A 23,830-nucleotide genomic window follows, 5' to 3' on the forward strand; every position below is an offset into this window, starting at 1 on the left:
AGAGGAGCCCCAAGCGCGTGTGTTATTACAGTGGGGGTCCGCGGCAGGTGAATGAATCTTATGTTTTATTTGATATATAATATGCCTTACACTTACAGATATGTAAGGTGCAATTGAATAGGTTTAATGTCTTACGGCACGAACACTTTTGGGTGTTTTTTTTTTTTAGCTATCCCGTATGAAAATATATGTTTGTATATTTGAAATATCCAATTGAACAGCGATATTTAAAGAGCTGTCCAGCATTCTATGTACAGATCCTGAGGATCGCCTTCACGGACTTCAACATGGGTTCGGAGACCAATTGTAAACTGGATAATATTAAGTTCTAGAAGGTTATGCCAGATGCAAGCGAGAAACTGGGGCAAACACTCTGTGGATCCACCATGCCCGATGACTTTGACGTGTATAGCAATCGTGCTGTGGTCGTCGAAAAGAAGTCGCCAAATTTTGATGGACTTGGCTTCCAGTTCTCATTCACCCTCAAGCACTTATTGATGAGACATTTTCGAATTTATAATTTATAATGTACAATTATATATTATGTCTAATATAATTTAGGTCTCGTCAATCGTTCCACTTGCAACAACAACAAAAATCCTAAATGTCTAATCTGTCTATTAGTGATAGTTTCTGTTAATTGCCTTGCATCATTTCGTTCTTATATTGACAAAGATATCCATGTCGTAGACCACGTTATGTATATTCCTGCCGAATGCCAAGACTCTGGCGGTGGCTTCAAAGGATTGCTTTACCTGCCGCAAGCGGCGATGGATATCGGCCAAATCGTGCCGCTGTCCAATTGATAACTCCATGTCATTGAAGACTATGGCCGAGAACAGGCTGGCAGTCTCAGGGGAGATCTTGAAGTAGTAGCCAACACTGAGTTTCTGCTTAATTGCCGCGTCGTTAATGAGCACCGTGTGGGAGTGGGAGGCTTGCGCAGAGTCGTTAGACTAGGAGTGGAGTGAATGTGAATACAATTAGAATTTGTTGTAATAGTTGTGCCTTGGGTCCTCTATTTACCGTTGGTAACGCGCTGGACAGACGAAAGTCCCGATTCGCCTTCAGCACGAAGCACGTGGAGAGCTCGGCATTGGGCACGTACTGATAGCCCTGCTGGATGCGACGAAAGCACGGATGCAGATCCAGCAGCCCCAGGAGCTTTTTGACCTTTGTCGGCAATTGATATGTGTTCACAATAGGTAGGACTTCGTGTAGAAATTTGTCACACGCTTCATGTGGAGCGAGATCTTCAATTCGTTCCAGACAGAAACATCCTGTATATAAAGAAGCCGACACAAGCCGCTGCGTAACTGAATCAAGCTATCGTGTAGGTGTGGGAGAGTGGTGCGCAACGTCGTTGATACGGTCGAGGCTCAGATGTTTGCAATGAAGATCTCTTCATCAACAGTTTCATTCATATTATTTAGTACATATTAGTTAAATCATAGTTCGAAACGGCTCACAGTTTCAATGGTATCTTTCATAAACTTATAAAATATCGATAGCCATCAACACCATCGTAGTCTATATTAACAGGTAAACATACGGCAATTTAATACGATTTTATGATAACGAAAAATGGGGCGCTCACTTGTTAAAATTAATCTTATAAATGCGTATTCAAACAGTGCTTTGATTGGATTTAATTTCTGTATAAATGTGAAGCGATACTTCCATTTCAGTGCCGCCCATCCCTAATAAAATAATAAGCAACGAAAACAACAAAAGGGAGAAAGAACTGGAAGTTCAGTACATACATCTCCTACATACATATAAATGGTTTTCCCCGTTACGCGTTACTGAAGGCGTCGGTAAATTACTCATGATTATTAATGTGATGAGCTGTTCTAAAAAGGCGAAGCTAGGTCAATACTATTTTTATCTTCGCGGTGGAGATTTTATTTCTCGATGGCAATGTTTTCTTATGGGTAAATTTTTAAGAAGTTTGTTCAACCAAAGCTTCGAAGCTGAAAAAAATGTTTGATTTTGTCGAGCAGTGTTATTTTTCCATTCCGCGTTGCCTTTCCTTGTTTTCTTCTGTCTATTTCTCCTTTTCTTTCGGGCCCGGCAACCACACACACGCACTCGTAAACATATTGCACTCTCTCTCTCCCACACAGTGTCTGGGTGCTCCGATTTAGTCTGATAACCAGAATTTGAAAGCTCCAGAATCTAGATATGTTTTTATTTAGATGTTGAAATCTAATTACATAATTATTAGTGGGTTTATATTATTATTATTTTTACCCGCGACATCAGGGACGGTCTATATATAGGTACCGAAAGAATAAATCCTAATGGCAGAGAGCTGCGGACCCATAACCGACATACAATCCGTCGGCTCATGGCAAGTGACGCAATTCCGAGTATAGTCTCGAACATTTTAGTAGTCTCACTATTATTGATCCATTTATGTGGGTTAAGGCATGTAGACGGCGGTGCTCACTGGGCGTCGGGCGGGGATCGTCGGGCGAGACGACCATTTGGGTGGTCCCACTGGACTGTGATGAACTTGTGATGGTTATGGCACTGTCCTGCCTAGCTACCGACGCCGGCGACGAGGACGAGGAGGACAGATTGAGCTCATGATTGCCCAAGCCGCGGTACAGCCGCTTCCGTTCGCGCTTGGCTTCCGCCACTGCACTGGTCGTCGGGCGGGGATCGTCGCTGGCTTCCGACGAGACCTGCCTAGCTACCGACGCCGGCGACGAGGACGAGGAGGACAGATTGCGCTCATGATTGTCCAAGCCGCGGTATAGCCGCTTCCGTTCGCGCTTCGGTTCCATCGGTTCCTTGTGTTTCGTACGCCAAATTACGAAAGCTTAGAGAAAGAAATATATACAAGTAGTAAGATTAGCTCCTGTGATCGAATTTATGTTTAAAGTGTAATTTTACCTCGATCAATAGTCTTGCGCGGCTCGCGTCCGTACAGTTTTGTTTTGAAAACGTGAAAGAATAGGCGTGTGAGAATCAATACAAAAGCTTAGCGATGACCAGGGCTCGGCACGGCCTTATCTATCATCTATTGTGAATAAGCAAGGCTCTGCCGAGGCGCTGCCGTTCACGTACACGGATATTACAGTGATTCGTACCAATACGAATGGATTGGGGTACCGTTTTGCGTGCGTCTTCAAACACAAACGAAAAAACGGTGCGTTCCCTGCTAAAGACCAACCGTACTTTCCCCCACCACCGAACACCATATGCTGGTCTAATTACGTACAGCATGAACCTTTCCAGGTTTTATGAATAACCATAATTATTTAACATTTACCATCACTCTATTTTTTTTAGCAAATTTGTAAATTTTTTGATGCCTCCTCTCCGGTACTCATATTTAATTTATTTTTATTTCTATTCCATAATTAGCCGTTAATTCTAAATTGAAAATACATAAATAAATAAATACCATAAACCATATATTTTCTATAGTCAGATATTAATATATATTAATTTATATTTAGTTGTTCAGTGTTCATTAGTGGAATGAAGCTATATTAGCGAGCTTTCAAACTCCCTTAACAAAGCAANTGCCTAGCTACCGACGCCGGCGACGAGGACGAGGAGGACAGATTGCGCTCATGATTGTCCAAGCCGCGGTACAGCCGCTTCCGTTCGCGCTTGGGTTCCATCGGTTCCTTGTGTTTCTTACGCCAAATTACGAAAGCTTAGAGATAGAAAAATATAAAAGAAGTAAGCTAATCCTGTGATCGAATTTATGTTTAAAGTGCAATTTTACCTCGATCAATAGTCTTGCGCGGCTCGCGTCCGTACAGTTTTGTTTTGAAAACGTGAAAGAATAGGCGTGTGAGAATCAATACAAAAGCTTAGCGATGACCAGGGCTCGGCACGGCCTTATCTATCATCTATTGTGAATAAGCAAGGCTCTGCCGAGGCGCTGCCGTTCACGTACACGGATATTACAGTGATTCGTACCAATACGAATGGATTGGGGTACCGTTTTGCGTGCGTCTTCAAACACAAACGAAAAAACGGTGCGTTCCCTGCTAAAGACCAACCGTACTTTCCCCCACCACCGAACACCATATGCTGGTCTAATTACGTACAGCATGAACCTTTCCAGGTTTTATGAATAACTATAATTATTTAACATTTACCATCACTCTCTTTTTTTTTTAGCAAATTTGTACATTTTTTGTTGCTTCCTCTCCGATACTCATATTTAATTTATATTTATTTCTATTCCATAATTAGCCGTTAATTCTAAATTGAAAATACATAAATAAATAAATACCATAAACCATATATTTTCTATAGTCAGATATTAATATATATTAATTTATATTTAGTTGTTCAGTGTTCATTAGTGCAATTAAGCTATATTAGCGAGCTTTAGGATTAGGTCAGCAGAGAGCGATAGAGCAAGATTATCTCCTCTCCTCATTTTTGCGGTTCGATATCGAGCACAGAAATCCCACAGAAATATACCAAAAATAATAAACGTTCACACTTACATATAGAAGCACTATTCCTCGACTTTGATCTTCTATTTGATATTACTAGCTAGTTTTGAAAATGTGTGAAAATTTAATAAAAGGTTAAAAAAACAATGCAAGAAAAATGGATCCGTGCAGGAGATTACTTTTAGTGGGATTGGCGGCTCTATCATTACCGGTGGAGAAGGACAATCAACGAAATGAGCGCCGACAACATTGAGTAAACCCATTTCTGCAGGAAAGAAACCAGGAGGTTCTTCGACCGTTTGTCCATATGTTAATGTGAGTATATAAATATCTGACAATACCCTTTACACATCCCGTAGTGTTTAGGTAAGATTCAATGTATGGTATGATTCTCAAAAGGAAAACAACCTAAAATATGTTGTTAACAGGTCTGTTTCTTGGCAACAAGAAGTTACTGGCGTTCAAATAAGTAAAACATATTAAAATTGCAAATAAATTCAATTTAATCTCATTAATCTATAATGACTGTTTCCTTTTCTTGACGTTTGATGGCCTTAAGTTCGTTGAGACGCACGGTGGTCATTATCTTTCCACTTCAGCGGCATTTTTGCCTCCATTTTATTGAGACTTTACTTTCTGTTTGCTAGGTACCTCGCGGAAATAAAGCAGATCTATATTTGTCGAGCTGAAGTATATCGATTCTTGCAGTGATATTACCGACATTTTTTAAATATATGACATCCCTAGCCGAGTCACCAATGTGACCGCGAAACTAACGATATAAAATACTGTCAGACCCTCAAAAATATAAAAAAAAATGCAATTTCTCATTTGAAAAATATACCGTAATCTTAAATCTTTTGATATATTTGTTCTCTATGGTGTTCTATCGATTTAGCCCAATTATTTTGAGGATATCTAAAATTGGTTATGATTATAAATAGCATCTTCGGAATAGTCCGCCTTTTTTTGTCGCCAAGTAAAAACTGACATTTATATCGTCTCGTTCAACGTGAAGCCCACAGATGGCGCCAAAGCCTTGAGTTTTGTTTCGCGCTCCTGCACAAATTTAAAATACACATTTAATCCCTCGTAAGGAAGGAATCGTTTCGATTATGTAATTTTTTAGATATGTAAGGAAAGTAATATCACATTCTATTTTTGGTATCCGTTCGGCATACAACTCTTTTTGGAGTTCAAAATTTTCAGTAAAATATATTTTTCATATAAAAAATGTTTTCATTAGAAACATTCCCATAACATAAACTGAAGTACCTGGTCAATGCGGATTCATCGTCGGGTGACCATCCAATTTCGCTGTACCTATGCAATACAAACAAAATTTTAAAAAAGTAATGTCAGTACTGTCATGTACAAAAGCTCAAACTAGAAAGTAACAGAAGATATAAAGCATTGTATATCCCCTGTTGGGCATAGCCTAATGAATCAAGAACGTCACGTCTAGGGTGATTCCGATCTGATTTTAATTAGTTTGTTTTTTTGCTGGTGGGTGGGCCTATATAATCTCGGTAGATTTCCTTGAAATGCCATAATTCTCTGAACAACAGCAATATCAGCATCAGGAGCAATATTCGCTTTCACCTGTAACGGGTAACCCATGTATACGCAAGATGTTATTCCTAGCACTGGACGGCAGGCTAATATTTGTTCCGGCTGCGGCTCGTCGGCTACGAGTGTGGTGTTCTTGTCCTTAGCTAAGGCCTACCTTATTATTACTTTAAATAAATTGAAACGTGCATACAAAAAGCCATAAACGCCTAAAACGGAAGACTATAACTATAGGTGTAAAACGGACAACGGACAGCATACCTCTGATGTTGGTTAGGCACAGCTACGCCCACCCTATCTTGGTCTTGAATTCGCCAAAAAAAAAAATATTAATTTCAAGACCCCTTTGTCTTTGAGGGGCCTACAGGGGCTTGCTGTAAGAGTTCAGGCACTATAAATATTTATTTAATTCTAATAAACATTAATTATAAATTTCCCAAAAAAAATAGTTCCCATAATTTTTACTGTAATAATAAATGTAATAAATGTTGCTTAAGATAAACTAAATTTAAAGATTATGATTTTCTAAGATTACAGAGAAGTAAAAGAAAATATAATTAAAAGCACAATAAATGCACATCTGAGAGGGGAAAATAGACAAGGGTGAAGGCATGGGAAGCAAGACCGAAAATGTGGAGACAAAAAAAAAAACAGCTGCAAACATGCACTTGCACTGCTAAACCCTATATTTTTAGTGGGAAGGGTATATGTGTTTTCGTGTTTTCTTTCTTCTTTTTTCCTATTCGGCCTTACTTACGGAGCACTTCGCCCAAACAAGAAATAATTGCAATTGTACATATTTAATTACTCACAGTCGGTACCTCCGATAGCGATATCTAATGGCGTCCTGCCGACCTCTATTTAAAGCCTATCTCTATTCGAAATTTGCCTTCGAACTCGCTCTTCTTTTGATCGACTTGTCTCTGCTTTCTCTGCTCTCCATATCTTTGCTTATTCGCTTCCTCCGCTAATTTATAAAGAGAACTATGCCCGTATTGGTACGCCTGCAGTGCCTATTTTTCGGCGGATCCCAAAAACAAATCTTTCTCACAAAGCAGCTACACGCCTCACCGTACACACCCCAGAAATACTCAATCACTATCATCATGAACTTCTACAATATCTTCGTCTTCGTTGCCCTGATCCTGGTCATCGGAGTGGGACAGTCGGAGGCCGGTTTGTTGAAAAAGATACAATTATTCAGAATCTATACTATATAATTAATAACAGGAACGCGTTGGGCAGCACACTCGGGATGCCACCATCCAAGGTCTGGGAGTTGCTCATTATGCTGCCAATGTAGCAGCCACTGTTCGAGGGTGACGGAACTTTTGGGTCCCAAAGCTTATTATAAACATTTATTATTTTAATAATCGGTATTTTTTGAATAAAGCAAATAAACTAATGTGAAGTTAATTACATGTTTATAAGAATTTGGTTATCTAGAATTCTGCACTTCAGTTGGCTTATGCCACTTGTTACCTCAACAACAATTGAGGCCAGCAAGAGAAATGCCCATTTGATTTCAGTTATTTGTTTTATGTTTTGTGACACCTGAAGAATTCCTTGAAATGTCATTATTCTCTGAACAACAGCAATATCAGCATCAGGAGCAACTTTTGCTTACACCCCAGAATTACTCAACCACTCAACCATATGTTTAAAGCTGTCGTTTATAACTCGAAAACACTCTTGGACCTGTAAGATACTTAGAATTGTATATATAAAATAAATAAATAAATAATACAATAAAATAAACTCCTGTATCTAATTGTTAGGAACAATTGTAAATACATATATGTACATATTTGCTTTTGAATTCCCGTCTTATTTTCCACTTTTCCAGTTTTATCTCGAAATGAATAACAGAAAATTTCATATCGCCCCAGCTATGTACTTACATATGTACATATGTATGTACATATCGACGGTGATTCCGATCCGATTCGGTCTCGTGTACTTTTTTGCTAAACAAACCCCCGTTCGCACCTTATCAGCATCGCATCGCTTGGAGCTGACGGCATGACGGAGGGCGCTATATAAGATCGGTAGATTGACTGGAAAAAGCATCAGACGTTCAGTTAACTCCAAAGACAACATATAATCAGCGCATCTCGCTTTCTATAACGCAAGAAATATACTTAGAAAATTTCATCATGAACTTCTACAAGATCTTCTTCGTCGTTGCCATCATCCTGGCCATCGGGATGGGGCAGTCGGAGGCCGGTTGGCTAAAGAAAATTGGCAAGAAAATAGTAAGACGTTTGCATAATATACAAATTTTTCAAAATCTAAACCATAACATTATTGACAGGAACGCGTTGGCCAGCACACTAGGGATGCCACCATCCAGGGACTGGGCATTGCTCAACAAGCAGCCAATGTGGCAGCCACAGCTAAAGGCTGAGGTCTCCTAATTACAAATAATTGTATTAATATTATTAAAATGTATTTCATAACCTGAGTAAAGTTACACATTTAACATTGAAGCAATCCATTTAATGCTTCCTAATCCTCGAGTTCAATATTTCTTCATACATTCTATATGTTTTAATGGCCATATCTATCTGCGTGTTTTCTTTGTACATTAATGTGCCTTATACGTTCCGAGATAGTTTTACTTGCCTGTTACGTAGACATCCTACTAAAATATTCGTCTGAAAGAAAAAGTTAACGAACTCGTCGAATAACCTATTTTCAGATGTCATATTTAGTAAGTTTTCCAGTTTTCCAGTTTTTACATCAAATGAGGGATGAAGAGAGACTGTTCAGACCAGCAGTTTAACTTCAAAATAATTGATATATTTTCATAAACCTAATTCTCTGACATAAGTAAATAAAATGCATTTAATTGAAACTCACTAATATGATACCTAAAATCAATGGCAGAATTATGGTTTCAACAAGAACAACATCCGAATGAAAAAATAGAGAATAAATAGAGCAACATACATATGTATGATGATTCCATTAATGAACGCAATTGGTCATAGTACATATGTAAATGCATAGTATACCCAAGTAGAGCGCTTCACGAGTGATCAGTGGAACAGGGGAACGTGCAGTTCATTAATGCGCTCTCACTTGTGGCTTTTTTTTATCAGCGCGTCTCTGCTTTATCAATATCAGTTATGGTGCCCTGGGCCCGCTCTGGTGATTCCCAGTCGCGACTGAGGCAAAAAGTTCCCCCTACTGCAAATTGCTTCCCTTTCAGTTAAGCACGGGCAAGATATTCAAACATTTACATAGCCGTCCATTGTCTCCAGGTAGCCTGACAATCATCTTTATGACGAATAAGTGGAGGATGATAACCAACGCCTAAGTCAATGTCTTCGTCATCAGTGATGCTTCCTTAACGTACATGTAGGTAAGCATTTTTTGTTTTTCGTTCTTCCTTCTGCTATGTATTCGATCTTTCCCATTAATTTGTTAAGCTCAAGTCGAGAATAGTCTCCAAGTTTTGTTTTACAACTGAAGTTCACTGGGCTTTTGGGATCGCTCTTAGGCTTGAGTATATCCAGGAACCAGTTGCGGTATTTACCCACTTACTTACGCTGCTGTGGACTTAAGCAACTTGTCTAAGGACAAGCAGTGGCAGTTATGACACAGAACTCTGTTTCGCTATCCCACTCCTTTTGTGTCTCCTCCTTGTGGCAAGTCTCCTGCCACTTGTAGCTGTCACTCAGCGGTTAATTCGAGCGATTTTATTTACATTTTGTGCGGCAACAGGACCGGAAAGGAGCATCAGAAGCAGCAGTAGCAGAGTCTGTTATGTGGCATAAGAGTGTAAGGCAAAGTCAAGGCCCAAGATGAATAAAGCGTTTTTACTTGTTAAGGAAATTAGTGGCATATCCTGACAAGGCGCATATCATCCTACCCTCTCCATATCTGACTTGCTGTGTTTGTGTTTGTGTGAGTGTGTTGTGTTGTGTTTGAGCCTCCCCTACTGATTTAATTCATTTGTTGTCTTTGCTTCGAGTCTATTGTCTGCCCCCTCATAATTTTTTCTTGCAGTTGTTGTTGTTGGTTTTTTATGGTTGAAATTAAAGTTACATTTGTGGTGGTTGATATGTGAACAAAGGTCCGCCCGGCACGCCCGAGCCAGGGACATCTCCTCGCATAGACCACGTACAGTTGTGTGTGAGGTCTCTGTGTGAATTCCCGCTCTTCCCGGTGTACGAGTATCAATCCAATAAAGCTCGTATCAGCATCTGGCCAAACACCACGCTATGATATTTTCTGTTCTGATCGGGGATTCACAGTAAGTATCCATCGAATCTGGTCGTTGTCTTTCTTGTCTAGCAGAGAAATTCCCCGGAACAGTCGTTTCAGGCAAATCAGCAGTCACCCAACGCATACAAAAATAGCCACATCAGCAGCATTTGCTGTCTACAATCACAAAAACACTCCAAGATTCTCATCATGAATTCAACGAGATCTTCATCTTTGTTGCTCTGAACCTGGCCATCAGCGTGGGACAATCGGAAGCCGGCTGGCTGGAGAAACTATGAAAAAGACTTGTGAGGTAAGACGCAGGTCAATAATTCATTAGAATCTCTACGGATGCTCGTATTATTCTATTTAGGAACGCGTTGGCCAGCACACCGAAATGCCACCATTCAGGTTGTGGGAATTGCACAACAGGCCGCCGCCAATGCAGCAGCGACAGCCAGAGGATGAAAACCCTTTTGAACCTTTTAGAATGTAAACATATTTAGGAACCTATTTATTAGCATGAGTTATAGCCGTAGATCAAACTAGAAATCATACTATCCTACATCCCGAAATCTATATGTGAGTCCCACAGTTTGGCAACTCGAAGTTGATTACAGTTTCCCAGGGTTGGTTCTCACAGTTGTCCTGGGATTTTCAAAGCATTCGCAGTGCACAGCACAAGTGTAAGGGCTCCCCTGGGCAATAGACCTCATGTCATTTGCCCACCGCCTCTTGTTGGTGGTCATTTGGATCACAAAACGCGTTTAAATGTCAAAACACTTGTGAACCTTTTTCAGGGCGGAGGAGAAACTTGAATTTGAGATGGGTTCTGGGAGTGCCCTTGGCCCATGTGTGTGGTATGTTATGTGTTCTGTTGGTAATTTTCTTTGATTTACTTACATGAACGGGGGTCGCTGCACGTGACCGCAAAGTTTACATTACATTATCAGTGCCTCCTGTGAAAATATATTATGGAGAAGAGGAAAACAATGAGAACAAGTTAATGAGTATCTGAGGTGCTCTTGAAATTCATGACGGGTGGGGGAAAAGAATTCCACTCCCAAACCAAAACGAAAGCGGAACCGCATCCGAGTTTAATTTAAAGACAGCTTCAGTGTCGCAAAGAAGACGCGGCCTAATTACATGACATCTCCAGCGGATTAGGCAGAGTCGCTTGGGAAATCGACAGCTTGGAAGCCTCAGGCTCAAAGGCGCTAAAAGCTAGAGCACATGCTCCGAATTATTGGCAGCTTAGTCCGACACGGAGTAGATTGTAGACGCGAAGCGGAGCAGCATCATGTGCCACTCAATCATTATCATCAGCGCCGCCTCAAAACTCAACTTCAAATGACAAGCAGGACCAGGAGGAGGAGCAGCGCAAGACAGGAGCAGGAGCAGCTGCCAAATGATTTGAATAACAATAAAGATCAGCTTTTGTCTGCCGGCTGTATTTTGTAATTTATGCATTGATTTCTTCCCTCCCCCTTCTGCCCTGTGTTTCTGTCCCCCTCTTCACACCACCATCGCCCATGCCCTCCGCCTCTCAAAGTAATAATCATTTTGAAATTACATACAAAAATCGCTCATCTTGGAGTAATTTCCTCCTTACGCCCGCCCGTCGCGCAGATTGTAAAAATTGTAAAATTGGGAAATTTCATAAAGCAAATCCAAGAAAATCATCCGTAAGCCCCTCGAACAGCACTCGAGAGTATGTCGAAAAAAGTGTAATGTGCGTCGCAGCTTCAGCCAGGGGAATAAGTACGAATATTTCTGGACGTGTGGCCCCCCGCGGGCACAGCTTCGCTCCGCCTCCAGCAATGCAGCGGTAGCGACTCTTTAGAAATCGTTCACAAACCATTGAGAGACCGCCGATGTATCAATAATATTTGAGCATGAGCCGCTCGACCCGGTCTCAAAAGGTGGTGAAAGTTGTTTTAAAATATTACCCACAGAAGGAAGAGAGAGTGGGGGCGAAAGCAGAGTACTCAGCCAAGAATAATGTTTGACTTAATTTCTTTTATGGCTCAATATAACCATTATTCGCACTACTCGAGCATAATCAGCAAATTTAAATTCAATTCGCCTACCCTCAATGTCAAGTTGGGGGAATATCTTTTAAAGTATTGGCCGGGGGGACTTTGGAATATTAATGTGGGCTGCCACGGGTGTCAGTCGCAGTTGGGTGAGATTTACCGCATTCCCTCCTTGACAAGCAATGCGGTTTTCCTTTGGCTTCAACGCACACTGTGCAAAACAGCCAATCTAAAATAATTCTTCTTCTTAAATAATAAAGCTATTTTTTTAAACATTTTCAGTTTAATATTTATATAAACAATTTTTTTTTTAAATCTTTTTTTTTTTTAATTTTTTAAAAATTATTTTTTAATGTTTTCTGACTAGTGTGCAACGCAACAATTTCATTTGTTTGACAATTTATCATATTTAAAATTCCATAATCTGTGCGATTATATATTATATTTTATTATATTATATTATACTAAACCAGAAAGGTCTAATTTTATAGTATTTCCCAACAGTTAACGATGTCGTGCTAGTTGGATACTCCACTTTAGTGGACTCCATTTTATCACCGACACTCATCCGCATCATCGTACGAGTATGTAGATACACACATATGTATGTATTTATGTACTTACATACGTACGTATTTTGGAAACTCAGAAAAAGCCTCTGCTCTTTGCATGCCACATACATATCTTGTCATACAATTATATTTGGCAAAACAATCAACGAGAGTTTAATATATGTATGCTTGTATATCTTACCCCTTCTTCCTTTCTCTTTTGTCTACTACAAAGGAATGAGTATGTGAGTGAGTATCTGTGCGGAGGATTCATGTAAGCATGAAAAATGTCAAGTCGGGAATTACATTTCAAACCCAATTCCGATTCCGATTCCCGTCGAAAATGCCACGTAGAAGATTTATTGCCAGCTTGACGATTAACAAAGGTGGCCCCGCCCCATCAACCTTTTACCCCTCTATATCCAAAATTCCCCTCATCCCTGTCGGGGATGCGGAGCAACAATTTAATAAACAGACAAACAACAATGGGAGCGCTTTTGGGTGCCTTTTCAGGGCAAACGAAATGAAATTGCTTGGCTCGCCGACGTTGTCGACTATATCGACAGCGAGTCCCCAGTGTAGGCATTTTTTATTATTCTGCGTACACATATGTTGCATTATACTCAGCTATTGAGATGAGGTCCTGGCAGCGCATAACCCTCGCCCAGGGGCAATAAAATCCTTGGAATAGTTCTCAGCTTCCAGTCGAATGCCTCCCAATAAGCAGACCAGAGCATAGGCTGAGGAATTCCACTTATAAATATGAACATGAGGAATGGAGGATGTTGAAGCTCTGATTGAATGTCTGCCAGAGAAACTTGTGCGATTAAACACTCTGGCAATCCGAAGCAGAAAATGATTTCCCAAATACATATGCATATACATATGAGAGTGAGTAAAGCATATCTAGATTGCATAACTTATTAGGCATTCAAAATCAAAGTCATGAATAATCCTGAGGTGAAAACTGGAATGGATATAGAACCCCTAATACGTACATATGTACATACATCAGCTGTTTCAATACCATGTTTCATCCTGAAAGAAGTTTTCAACCACATTCTTATTAATATATTTCCCATTTTCCATTAATTAATTCTCATTGCGATAAGCGAGCAATCCAATTAAAACTGGCATCGCACACACAAAAAACTTTTGACTTTCAATTAATAACAATTTGACGCCTCAGCAGCTCCTCCTCCACCATCACCGTCATCATCACCAAACCCCTGTCCCTGTCCCTGCCCTTTCCACGACGAGCAATAAAACAAAGATAAAAGAATCCGCCGACCATGTTCGCTCGGAAAGAGAGTGAAAAGAGGCATTTCCATCTGACGGGCACACGTCAAATCCTGGCGAGGCGTAAATTAATCTCGATCTCGGGCAGCTTCGGAGACGGCAGCGAGTGGCGAAAAAATTATTAATGAGGCACATGTGTGAGTGGGAAAAAATCTCAATCAAGGCGATAGAAAAAGAGGACGAAAGAAGGCCAAGAAAGGAGACCAGCGGTAACAGCAACAGGGCCAGCGACCCTCATTAACGGGAAATTAGTTTTGCTCTGATTTCTGTCATCTCTCGCTCTCATCTGTCGAACAAAGGGGCCCCGGTCGTTGTCCCTTCCCTGGTTCCCTGGTTCCATTTCTGGTCCAGCTCCAGGGGTGATTAAAAGCGGAAATGAGGCAAACACCAAGTTCTCCTGGTCGCTGACACTTTTTGTGATTAGCGCGAATCACAAGCAAAGGCAAAAGCGACTCCAAGGTGCCGGAGTTGCATGGAACTAGTCGATGAGGGAAGCACAGAGAAAACAGAAGTGGGGAGAGGGGGGGGGGGGGGGGCACAGGAAGACAGGGATACAATAGGTCTAAGGATTAAGTTCTGGAATTGTCCCAGATCTGTTCATTTGTTTGTTCCCAGCGCATTTCATTTGAATTAATTTTTGGCACTCAAGTGCCACACATAAATCCTCTGGCTGTCCTTCTCCTTGTGCATTATGTAAATGTGAGTGAGCTCTTGTCCTGTCCAGGCCGTAGTCTTGGGAGTGTATTGTGCCGACACCTTTTGAGTGCACTTAATTATGCGGCCAGCAGAGAAACAGTCGGACTTTTGCCATCGTTTCTGCCTCATTTTACACCAAATTTAGCACGATTATTGTCCTGTCGTCCCCAGGAACCCCCAGGACAGTCTTCGTACCACTCATAAGTAGGGGTACAGTTGTGCTCGCTGTGACGACCCCAATTACCCAATACCGTGTGCTATGTATAGAGTTTCATTCGAAATTTTCAATTACCAATCAAGGTCTCAGCTTTCTTTGCTCTCCACTTTCCACACTCCATCCTCATCTCATTTCATCTCGTTCTGTTTGTTCTGCCCGTTGTGTTTGGTTTATTGATATGTTGTCGTTGCGGTCCTCTGGGACTCTGGGGAGCACGGTCTGAGCGGTCTCTTTTTGGTTTTGGCCTTTCTCTCGAGAGCATCCCGCATTTTCCCGATAATTTGTTTAATGGCAGCGTAAAAAATTAGACCATATTGAATGTCAATTGTTTGATTTTTTGATTAAGGAGTGAAATTTCCTGACGGCTGACTGTTTGCTCTTTCGACTTGGACTTTTGTGTGTACCTCTCAGCATTGATGAAATATTGAAAGAGTAAAGTAACGTTATGAAAGCTTGTGAGAAGGACCTTCCCTTGATATCATCCCAAGCCATAATTTCTGTAAGTGGATAGGTTTCCCCCTTAGATGGTTGGTTTTATAATATTTTTAATAACAGTCCCGTATCGGTAAAGCAACTGTGGTGGTTCTTGTTTGACATCATTAATCAAAACTCTTTTTTTCGGGCCAAGAAACATTAGCATAACGATTCAGAAAATCAGGGAAAAAGAAAGCAAAGTCGTGTCACTTTACGCGCCAACGCCAAAAAGGAGAGAAACCCCAAAGAAAACAACTGTTCCACAAGGCTGAAAAATTGCAAACGGATATGAGAAGTCAGGCGAAAGGCAGGGAGTCCTTCAGGGAGTCACTCAGTCACACATGTGCCTCGGTTCCCAGCCCAACTATTTAGCGAGAAAACATCATTAATTTTTACAATCGCTGGCTCTACATTTTGATGCTGATGACGATGCCACGATGCTGAGTGATGCTGATGACATCTCAGTCACGCCAGGACACTTTCCCCTATTGTTGTTGTCGCGACATTTGCAATTTTTATAAATTTGCAAGGAAGTTGACTGGAACATATGTTGAGCGAAGTTTCCGTTTGACGTGTCGCTGATTGGCGCCAGCGGCATCTGCTGAGGGTTGGCGGTGAAGCCAGCGGTTCTTCCTTGCCAAATGAATGCAAATTTTTATTTAAACATTTCGCTAAATGGCAACGAGCTGTCAATATGTTTGTTTGTCTCTTCATTGTGCCACCAGAGTGGGCCACAGTGTGTGGCAGTGTGCGGGGGAGTGGATGGAGATGGTGGCAGTGAGTGCTAGTGACAGCTTGAAAAATGGCAAGTTGAGCAAAATTTGATTTGCACTTATGTTCGCAATGATTCGCATCGAATAAGTTGGGAGTGGGAGTTCTTTTCCCAGATAGATGACTGCAATACGAATTTACCTTCTCTGAGCGCTACCCTCACTCATGAATACTTTGATTGGCCAGCGCTGGCAAAGTCCCAGAATGACCGGCAAAGCCATTTTACGCCCTTTATTATGTTTAAATGAAAACTTGCTACAAAACTTAACGAGCGGAAAATGCGTTTGGAAGTTTGGCGGCATCATCATCGTCATCATCCTTGGCAACGGGCCCTGGAGCTCCGGTTCTGGTTATGCCCGCCTGGTGGTCACTCTTTAACCCTTGCTTGCACGCGTCAGCCAATTAACAGCCCGTTGACCACTTGACCAGTTTTTGTCCTTCATTGCTGGCGTATCTGCCCCTTGGTGTTTGTCTAATTGAAAGTCATTCTGCGTCTGTGTGTGGGGAATACTTTAGAGCTGGTGCGCGTGCAACATTTGTCACATGAGCATGCAACATCAAACAGGTTGCCCAGCTGGCGGCATTCTCTAGTCTGAGGCCAGCCAGAGTTGATAGCAGCTCCATGAGAGCTGTCAGATTTGACAAACGACTGGTCAGGAAGCGGGTCCAGGAGGCAATGTCCAATTTTTTCGCATGAGTGGACAATATCTGTCCTTTGTTTTGTTGCGTATTTCACTGCACACAAGTTAAACAGTTGTCCTGGCCCACCCGCCCCCATACCTTGACCCACTGTGCCCCTGCCAAGTGGGATCACAGTTTGAGCAGCATCGGAGATTGGCAGCACTGTCACAACCTTATCATTATCATCTTTATCTAACCTAATAACTGAGTGAAATTGAAACAGCTTAACCCTTATAAACAAGTCACAGCTGTCAGAGCACTTCCCACCCCTCATAAATCACCGCGTCGAAGGAGAGAGCATAATGCGAGGATATTCCTGATGAAAAATTACGAAATATGAACGCGGATGCAAAGCAGCCTTCACAACCAAATCGACGGGAAAGGGTTCCTCAGTCAAACCGCCGGATGGAGAGCTGGATTGGGATTCGTTTTGGGACTTACAAGGTTCCAACATCAATCAAAACACGCGACGATAGACGTCGCGACACCGTCGTTGGTCGATCTGATGATGCGATTTGCACTAACGATGCAGTCCGCCCCGCCCGCATCCACAATACCCACCGCTCGGTGTAATCCGCACATGTGTGACAAGAAGTCATTTGAAATTGGTTGAAATTTAAAGTAGTTTGCCGCACTCCCTCCCGCCTGGAGTTTTCGCAAACACGCGTCTGCTCGAACCCTTTGGGATTTCCTTGCCATGCCAAGTCCTTTGAATAATGATGATGATGTCGTTGTCGTCGTCTCGTTTTTGGGAAAATTTGCATGTGAAAATCAAATGGGAAAGTAAGGAATTCGGCATGTGGAATGCGCCATGTAATTTACACGTCTGACAAAGTATCAATGATATCGACGATGACAAGAAACTCTCCCTGAACTCGACCTGATCCCTGTCCTGGTGGCGGCTTCGTCATCGCCCAAACCTACACACATGACACAAATCGTCGCAAATCGTTTTTCACAGTACAACAAAGAGTTCCCAGCTCCCAGCCCTTATACCACACCCACACCCTCAGCTTCTATGCACTGATTCCCATCCTCCTCGTAATGTGTGCGTTTTCACGCCGTCGAGTGGGTGCGGTGGGTGGGTGGAGAAGCTGAAAAAATATCCCGCGGCGCTTTCGCTACACATCCTCCCAACAATGTGTGAAAGTTTTTTTCTGTTCTTAACCCCCGCCTCGGAAGGACGGGGAAATAAAAAACGAGACTCCGCATGTGTCAGCCACAGGCTTGAGAGGCCAAGACCTCATCCCACTACATCCTCCCCATTGGGGGGAGTTGTCTCTGCCGCCCGGGTCGCCTGTTTAGTAGTTTTTAATGTTGTTTTGCTCCCCGAGGCAATGGAACAGAGTCCTTCCACTACCCCAGCCGCGCTCTTAGTCCCAAAGGCGTTTGGTACTTTTCTACAAAATTAATTTTAACATCAAAAATTGCAACATTTCGATGATTAATGATTTGTTTTGGCCGACACGCGATCGACCCCAGCTGCATCCGCACCCTCTACCCCGAATACCGACCACAAAGGGGATCAAGTTTTGGTTTCTTTTTTATTGGATCCAAATTGAGATTATTCATTCCTCTGTTAACATAATTCATTAATAATTTTTATTGCCGCTTGTCAGAGCGTCCCAGCATGGCAGCGAGGAGTGAAAGTCAGAGGAGCTCCCGACCGATGATTGCCCAAGGAAGCCTGCTCCGTCAGGTACAGTTGTACTCAAAGCATCCGACTTGTGCGGGGACACTTTGTGGAATGGCAGTGGGAGTGGCAGAGTGTGCCTGCAAAACGAGACTAGGCCTCTTCGTTACCTTCAGCATGCAAATAGCGTACGGGACGGGGCGGCTCTTTCGTCATTTCCATTCCATTCAGGGCAATCGAAGCAGAAATTGCTCAAATCATGTGCCACACATGTCAAACAGGGCCAATGTCAGTCCGGGAGCCACAGCCCCAGAGGCGAACCCTTTAATGAAACGCCGTTCGGTTGCCGCAGATACCGGCAAAGGACCGCAAAAAAGTAAATGAAAGCATCACTCAACTATACCGACTATAAAATAGCCATTGCCCCTGGGTCTACACATATTTTTCAGGAACCGTACATCATGTTTTTTGTACATATATGTATATAATATAAATATCAATAATTATTATGAATAATGCATATCCTAAAAACTTAAATAACAATATAATCATACTATTTAAAAAAAAAATAGCTTATAATGATTACGGTCCCTGACAAGTTCAGCATATAACTATTGTACGTCGTCCTTGACATATTAGCTGAAAAATGTAAAGGCAAATATACTAAAGAACCAAAAGAGTACAGGGTACAAACACACAACTTTTGCAAACTTTAAAGCAAACAATGGCTGGGAAAGGACAGCAAAGACAGGGAGCATCCATCCATTCATCCTGCCCTCCGGCCAGCGACTCTCAATATGACATCCAGCGTCGACCAGTACAAGGACCAAACCCAGGAAGAGGACAAGCACCAGCAGGATCAATAGAAGGAGCAGCAGATGAGGCGGCAGTGGAATCAGGACAAAAATCAGGCCCATTCAGCCGTGGATGGTGTTTGGCGACCGGCGACGGGCGACGGGCGACTGTCGGCTGCGTGCTTCACGGTTTATTGGTTCCATTTCGCATGTGAAGTGTACCCGCACCCCCTTCCACCATCAGGCCTAATTTGCAAATAATATGCATGTGTGTCGGTTTGTGCGTGGCCGTAGCATGTAAATTTCCCTGCGATGAAGAAAAAAAGGGGTTCCGTTGGACGGAGCAGTTCCCCTTGTCGTGATTGTTCGCTTTGGCGGTTTCTATCATCAAAATTGGAAATTAGATTTGAAAATCCTTTCAGGTTTCTCCATCCTCCATCCTCCATCCTCCATAGCTTCCTTTACTTTTTATTTACTTTTGCAAATTAAGGTCACAATTTTGCGCATTTCATTCTGTTTGTCTATTGGCCTTACCTTTGAAGATTGCGTTTTCATATCACGTGGCCGTCAAGCAATCCACTTTAGGCCTGTAGAATACCCATTCCCCAGCCCGACAATCCAACTCCCAATAACCTCATGTTGTGGTTCCTCCGGTTCCTGGTTGCGGGCTCTTAAGTCGCTGAGCAAACATGTTGCCAAATTGTATTTGTTGTGCAAATCTTTGATTTTTCAAGCGGTTTATCTAGGTCCGTACAGACAAATCAGCGGAATGGATGGTCCTGCCGGAGGAATGGCATCCGTCAGAGAAAAAGAAAGTTGGTTATCGTGTAGAAATTCAATTGGATTGCTGAATAGATTGGCAGCGTGTCCACTGCTGGTTGTGACATGCGCCACAGACTCTGCCATTATGCAAATGGCACCCTGCGATAAGGACATGCGCAGGTGAGCACCACGCCAGAAGCAAACCCCCCCTTGAGCAATTGGTAATGATTATGATTGAGCGGCGCGCAAAAGTCAATAACAATAACATTATGCAGATGCAGATACAGATACGGATACAGTCGCCTCACCTCATAGTCACAGATCCCACAGTGGCAGCGGAACGAACAATGAACCAGTCTAGAGCGGAGCAAAGTCCATGGTAGCGGGAGAGAGCGGCGAGCACTTAAAATTAATGGAAATGTGTAGCCAACGACACACAGAATTGAAATTTAAATAAAAACCCCGTGATGCTCAAGTGGCCTCCCCCTGCCCCTGTCCAGCGGACGCGGACGCGGACGCGGATGCCAATGCCCAATGCCAGTCCCCCTTCTCACTCTGTCGAAGCGTAAAATATTATGTCATTATCAAAAAGGGAACGCAATAAATTTCTCTGGACTGCGCGCGTTAGTCAAATTTCAGAGCATTAAGGCGAAGGAAAGAATTTTGAATTTACAATTAGCTGTGGATGTGGATTCGTCGACTCGGGCGACAGGAGTGGTCGTCATGGTGTGCGGCAAATGATAAAGCTCAAGTGGCTGCTGCAGTGTCCTGCGGAGTCTCCTTTTGTGCTTTTTTTTCTGTTGGTTACTTGTTCCACCTCACAGGCCACTGACGAGTGCCATTCAGAGTCAAAGCTGGATTCGAACTGAGATTTAGATTCACAGGACCACCGCGGTGTTTTTATCTTGGATGTGGCATACGTCGCATATCTCCTCAGGCATCTAATTACACGGAGGACACCTCCGAGCAGGATATCTGAAGGCGCTGCGAGTGACATCCGTCGCCGGCGTTGCCTGGGCGGCTGCCCTTTTGGCCAGCTTCTTTTTCATTTCGGCCACTCGACGAGAGGCATGCCTCGGATCGAAGGAATCCTCGAGTCATTAAGCCGCTGTAATTGCCGAGCTGGAGAAATTGTCGGACGCGTCGCCTCAATAACCATAAATATAGAGAAAGGAACTACACCCCCCGTAGTTTTTATTGCCTCGACTTTCACTTGATTTGCTTGTGTCAAAAGTTTTGGGAGACTCAATCTGGAGGATTGTTTATGGTCCCACCCTTCTGGCTGCTCATTTCCGCAACCCATGGGAGGAAATGACGTTTTTCTACGGCAACATTTCGCAAAGTGACATATATCACCTCGAATATGTGGCATCCCTGCCACATCCTCCTCTTCCCTCTATCTCCAGGCTAACGTTCCACATATCCGCCTTCGGTTTTTCCCCTTGACTGCGCCTGGATTCTGGTCCTGCCAGCTCCTTGAAAGCCCCGATCTGATCCAAGTTTGTGGGATAAGTCGATTATGTGCGGAAATGAAAACCAATAAAAATCCTTTCCTACGGTGATTAGTTAACATATTTTTATTTTCCATCGTCCTCAAGCCAACAAGAAAGAGGGTAGTGAACGCGAGGCACAGGGGAAGCAATTATTTATGAGAAATATTATTTATTATTTATTACTGTTGTTGTTGTTGGTGTTCCTTTGTGATTGTCCTTTCAAAATTTGCTCCTCCGGCTGAGGTTGAGGTCCATTAAATTTGCGAGTGTTCGGCCGCTGCTCGGCCATTTATGAGTCTATGCATATGAAAATAAGAGGGTCGACTTTAGATTGGGATTTCCCACATCGTATAGTGCATATTCATGTGTGTCGGCCTTGTTCATCCCAGATAGAGAGGGGTAAGATGGAAAATTGCTGTGAAGGCTAAATAAATATAAAGTCTTTTCCATAAGATTGGTTTAAAAATTTGTCCCTGTACATATTGTTTATCTGTACGATAAATGAAGAAAATAAATTAATTTAAAAAAATACGCCTAAAAAACTTCATTATGATTCTACAATTAAAAACACATTTACCCAACATAATCACTATTTCCCCATTACTGCTTTCAGGCGATTTACCGCTGCAAGTGACACAAGTTAAAAATTAAAGAAGACTTAAAATGAATTTCAATTACCCAGAAATTAGCATAAAATTGGTCTCCGACGTCAAATGTTGGCTCGGGAAAAAGACAGAATGGTTGTAAAAAATGTTGCAGAGGCAACCGCAGCTCCTGACTTACCGCCATCGCTGAAAAATAATTGATATCAATCAAAATTACAAAGGACTCTTGTGCTTGCAGCCCTTCCCCCTTCAGACGCGTGTTGCCAACTAATCAAAATTCAATTTCATCTATCCCCTGCACCAGTATCTGCCTCTCCAGTAAAATCAAAATTCGCAAATGATGCGCATAATCAACTGAAAAGCGGAAAGCTGTGTTTCCCAGGCAGCGGACCATAGAGGATAGGTTCGGGATCGAAATCTGTTTCCCTGTTCCTGTCCGCCGACCTATTGATGGGTTAATTCGCCAACCGCCGCTGGTGGTGTCTCAGTTTGTGACAATTGAGAAATAGCCACACATTTGGCTGCTGCTGCCATAACATGTTTGCAAACATGCAACCAACCTCTCCCTTTGTTGCAGTCGTTGTGGCACTGGAGCGTATCAATAAATCCATTTAAAATTGCGTGCATGCCGCGTGCTCTGCCCTGTGTATCCCCTGGCCAAACGCATTGAGGGGTCTATGTCTGGAGTGTTTTGTCATTCTGGGTCGCATAATGCAATGGGATTTATGGCTGCTTAGTGCTCGACAAACACTCTATCCCGTACACACACGGATATATTGAAAATAAATTGGCAGCGACAGCAAAACAAAAGCGCCAAAAAGACGTCACCAATTGACATCGATCCCATTGTCCCAGACCCTGTTCTAGCACCAGCAACAGCAGCAGTGCTCCGCTACCCTTAATTTAAAATGCAAAATCCGAAATCAGAGTAAATCAATTTCAGTTGCGAAAACATTCACTGGGGCACGTTCTCTGATCCATTCCGTTCAGATTGGCCTCGCTAAGTCAGCCAATAAATCAAATTGCGAAATTTTTTACTTTGATTTTCGTGACCAGGAGAATATTATGCGCACATGGGAGCACTCGATGCAGGACCTCATCTAGGCCAAGTCTGTCTCCAGCACCTTCTCGTTTATTGTAATTTGCGCAAAACCCTTCAAATCCTGCACATTTATCAGGAATTTGCGCTCATATATCACGACACATGCGTGCCAGATGAGATGGGATATGAGTGGGAGGATTCTCAGTCTCAGAGGAGTACGGAGGGAGGCAGCTATCCCATCTTGGAACAGTTTCCATTTTAAAATGGCCCATAAAATCTTCGCCAGCTCTCCACGGGCGCGTCTAATTTGCACATTTTCACTATTTTCCCCCACTTTTCCACACTTTTGTGATACCACACTCCACCCGCATTGTTCTCGATTTTTTAATGTGGTTATTTATGCGGCCTGTTCATGATTTTATGTGCTTTCTATGCTAAGCAGAGTTTCAACTCAAGGTGACGTCATTTATCATGCACGACATTGCTCGAAATGGTTTGGATTGGGGGCGTGGCATAAAGCTCTCGGTAGCATATAATATGGATAATTATGAAATATTATCTCTAA

The 23,830-nt window shown here is 42.4% G+C and overlaps 2 protein-coding genes and 1 pseudogene across 2 annotated transcripts; 2 read left to right on the forward strand and 1 right to left on the reverse strand.

Moving 5' to 3' along the window:
• Positions 1-630: 630 nt before the first annotated feature.
• LOC117583748 lies at positions 631-3,988 on the reverse strand. The gene is made up of 5 exons (XM_034272266.1): positions 3,746-3,988; positions 3,541-3,673; positions 2,453-2,694; positions 1,027-1,235; positions 631-956 (listed from the first exon to the last, which is right to left on the reverse strand). Exons 2-5 carry the CDS (start codon positions 3,636-3,638, stop codon positions 651-653), a joined length of 855 nt encoding a protein of 284 aa, XP_034128157.1. The 5' UTR covers positions 3,639-3,673; positions 3,746-3,988; the 3' UTR covers positions 631-650.
• Positions 3,989-8,092: 4,104 nt separating this feature from the next.
• Positions 8,093-8,463, forward strand: LOC117583475 (cecropin-2). The gene is made up of 2 exons (XM_034271784.1): positions 8,093-8,254; positions 8,314-8,463. Exons 1-2 carry the CDS (start codon positions 8,156-8,158, stop codon positions 8,404-8,406), a joined length of 192 nt encoding a protein of 63 aa, XP_034127675.1. The 5' UTR covers positions 8,093-8,155; the 3' UTR covers positions 8,407-8,463.
• A 667-nt stretch (positions 8,464-9,130) lies between these two features.
• Positions 9,131-10,679, forward strand: LOC117583125 (annotated as a pseudogene).
• Positions 10,680-23,830: the final 13,151 nt, after the last annotated feature.

The sequence above is a fragment of the Drosophila guanche genome, unplaced genomic scaffold, assembly GCF_900245975.1.
Source record: "Drosophila guanche unplaced genomic scaffold, DGUA_6, whole genome shotgun sequence".
Lineage (NCBI taxonomy): Eukaryota > Metazoa > Arthropoda > Insecta > Diptera > Drosophilidae > Drosophila > Drosophila guanche.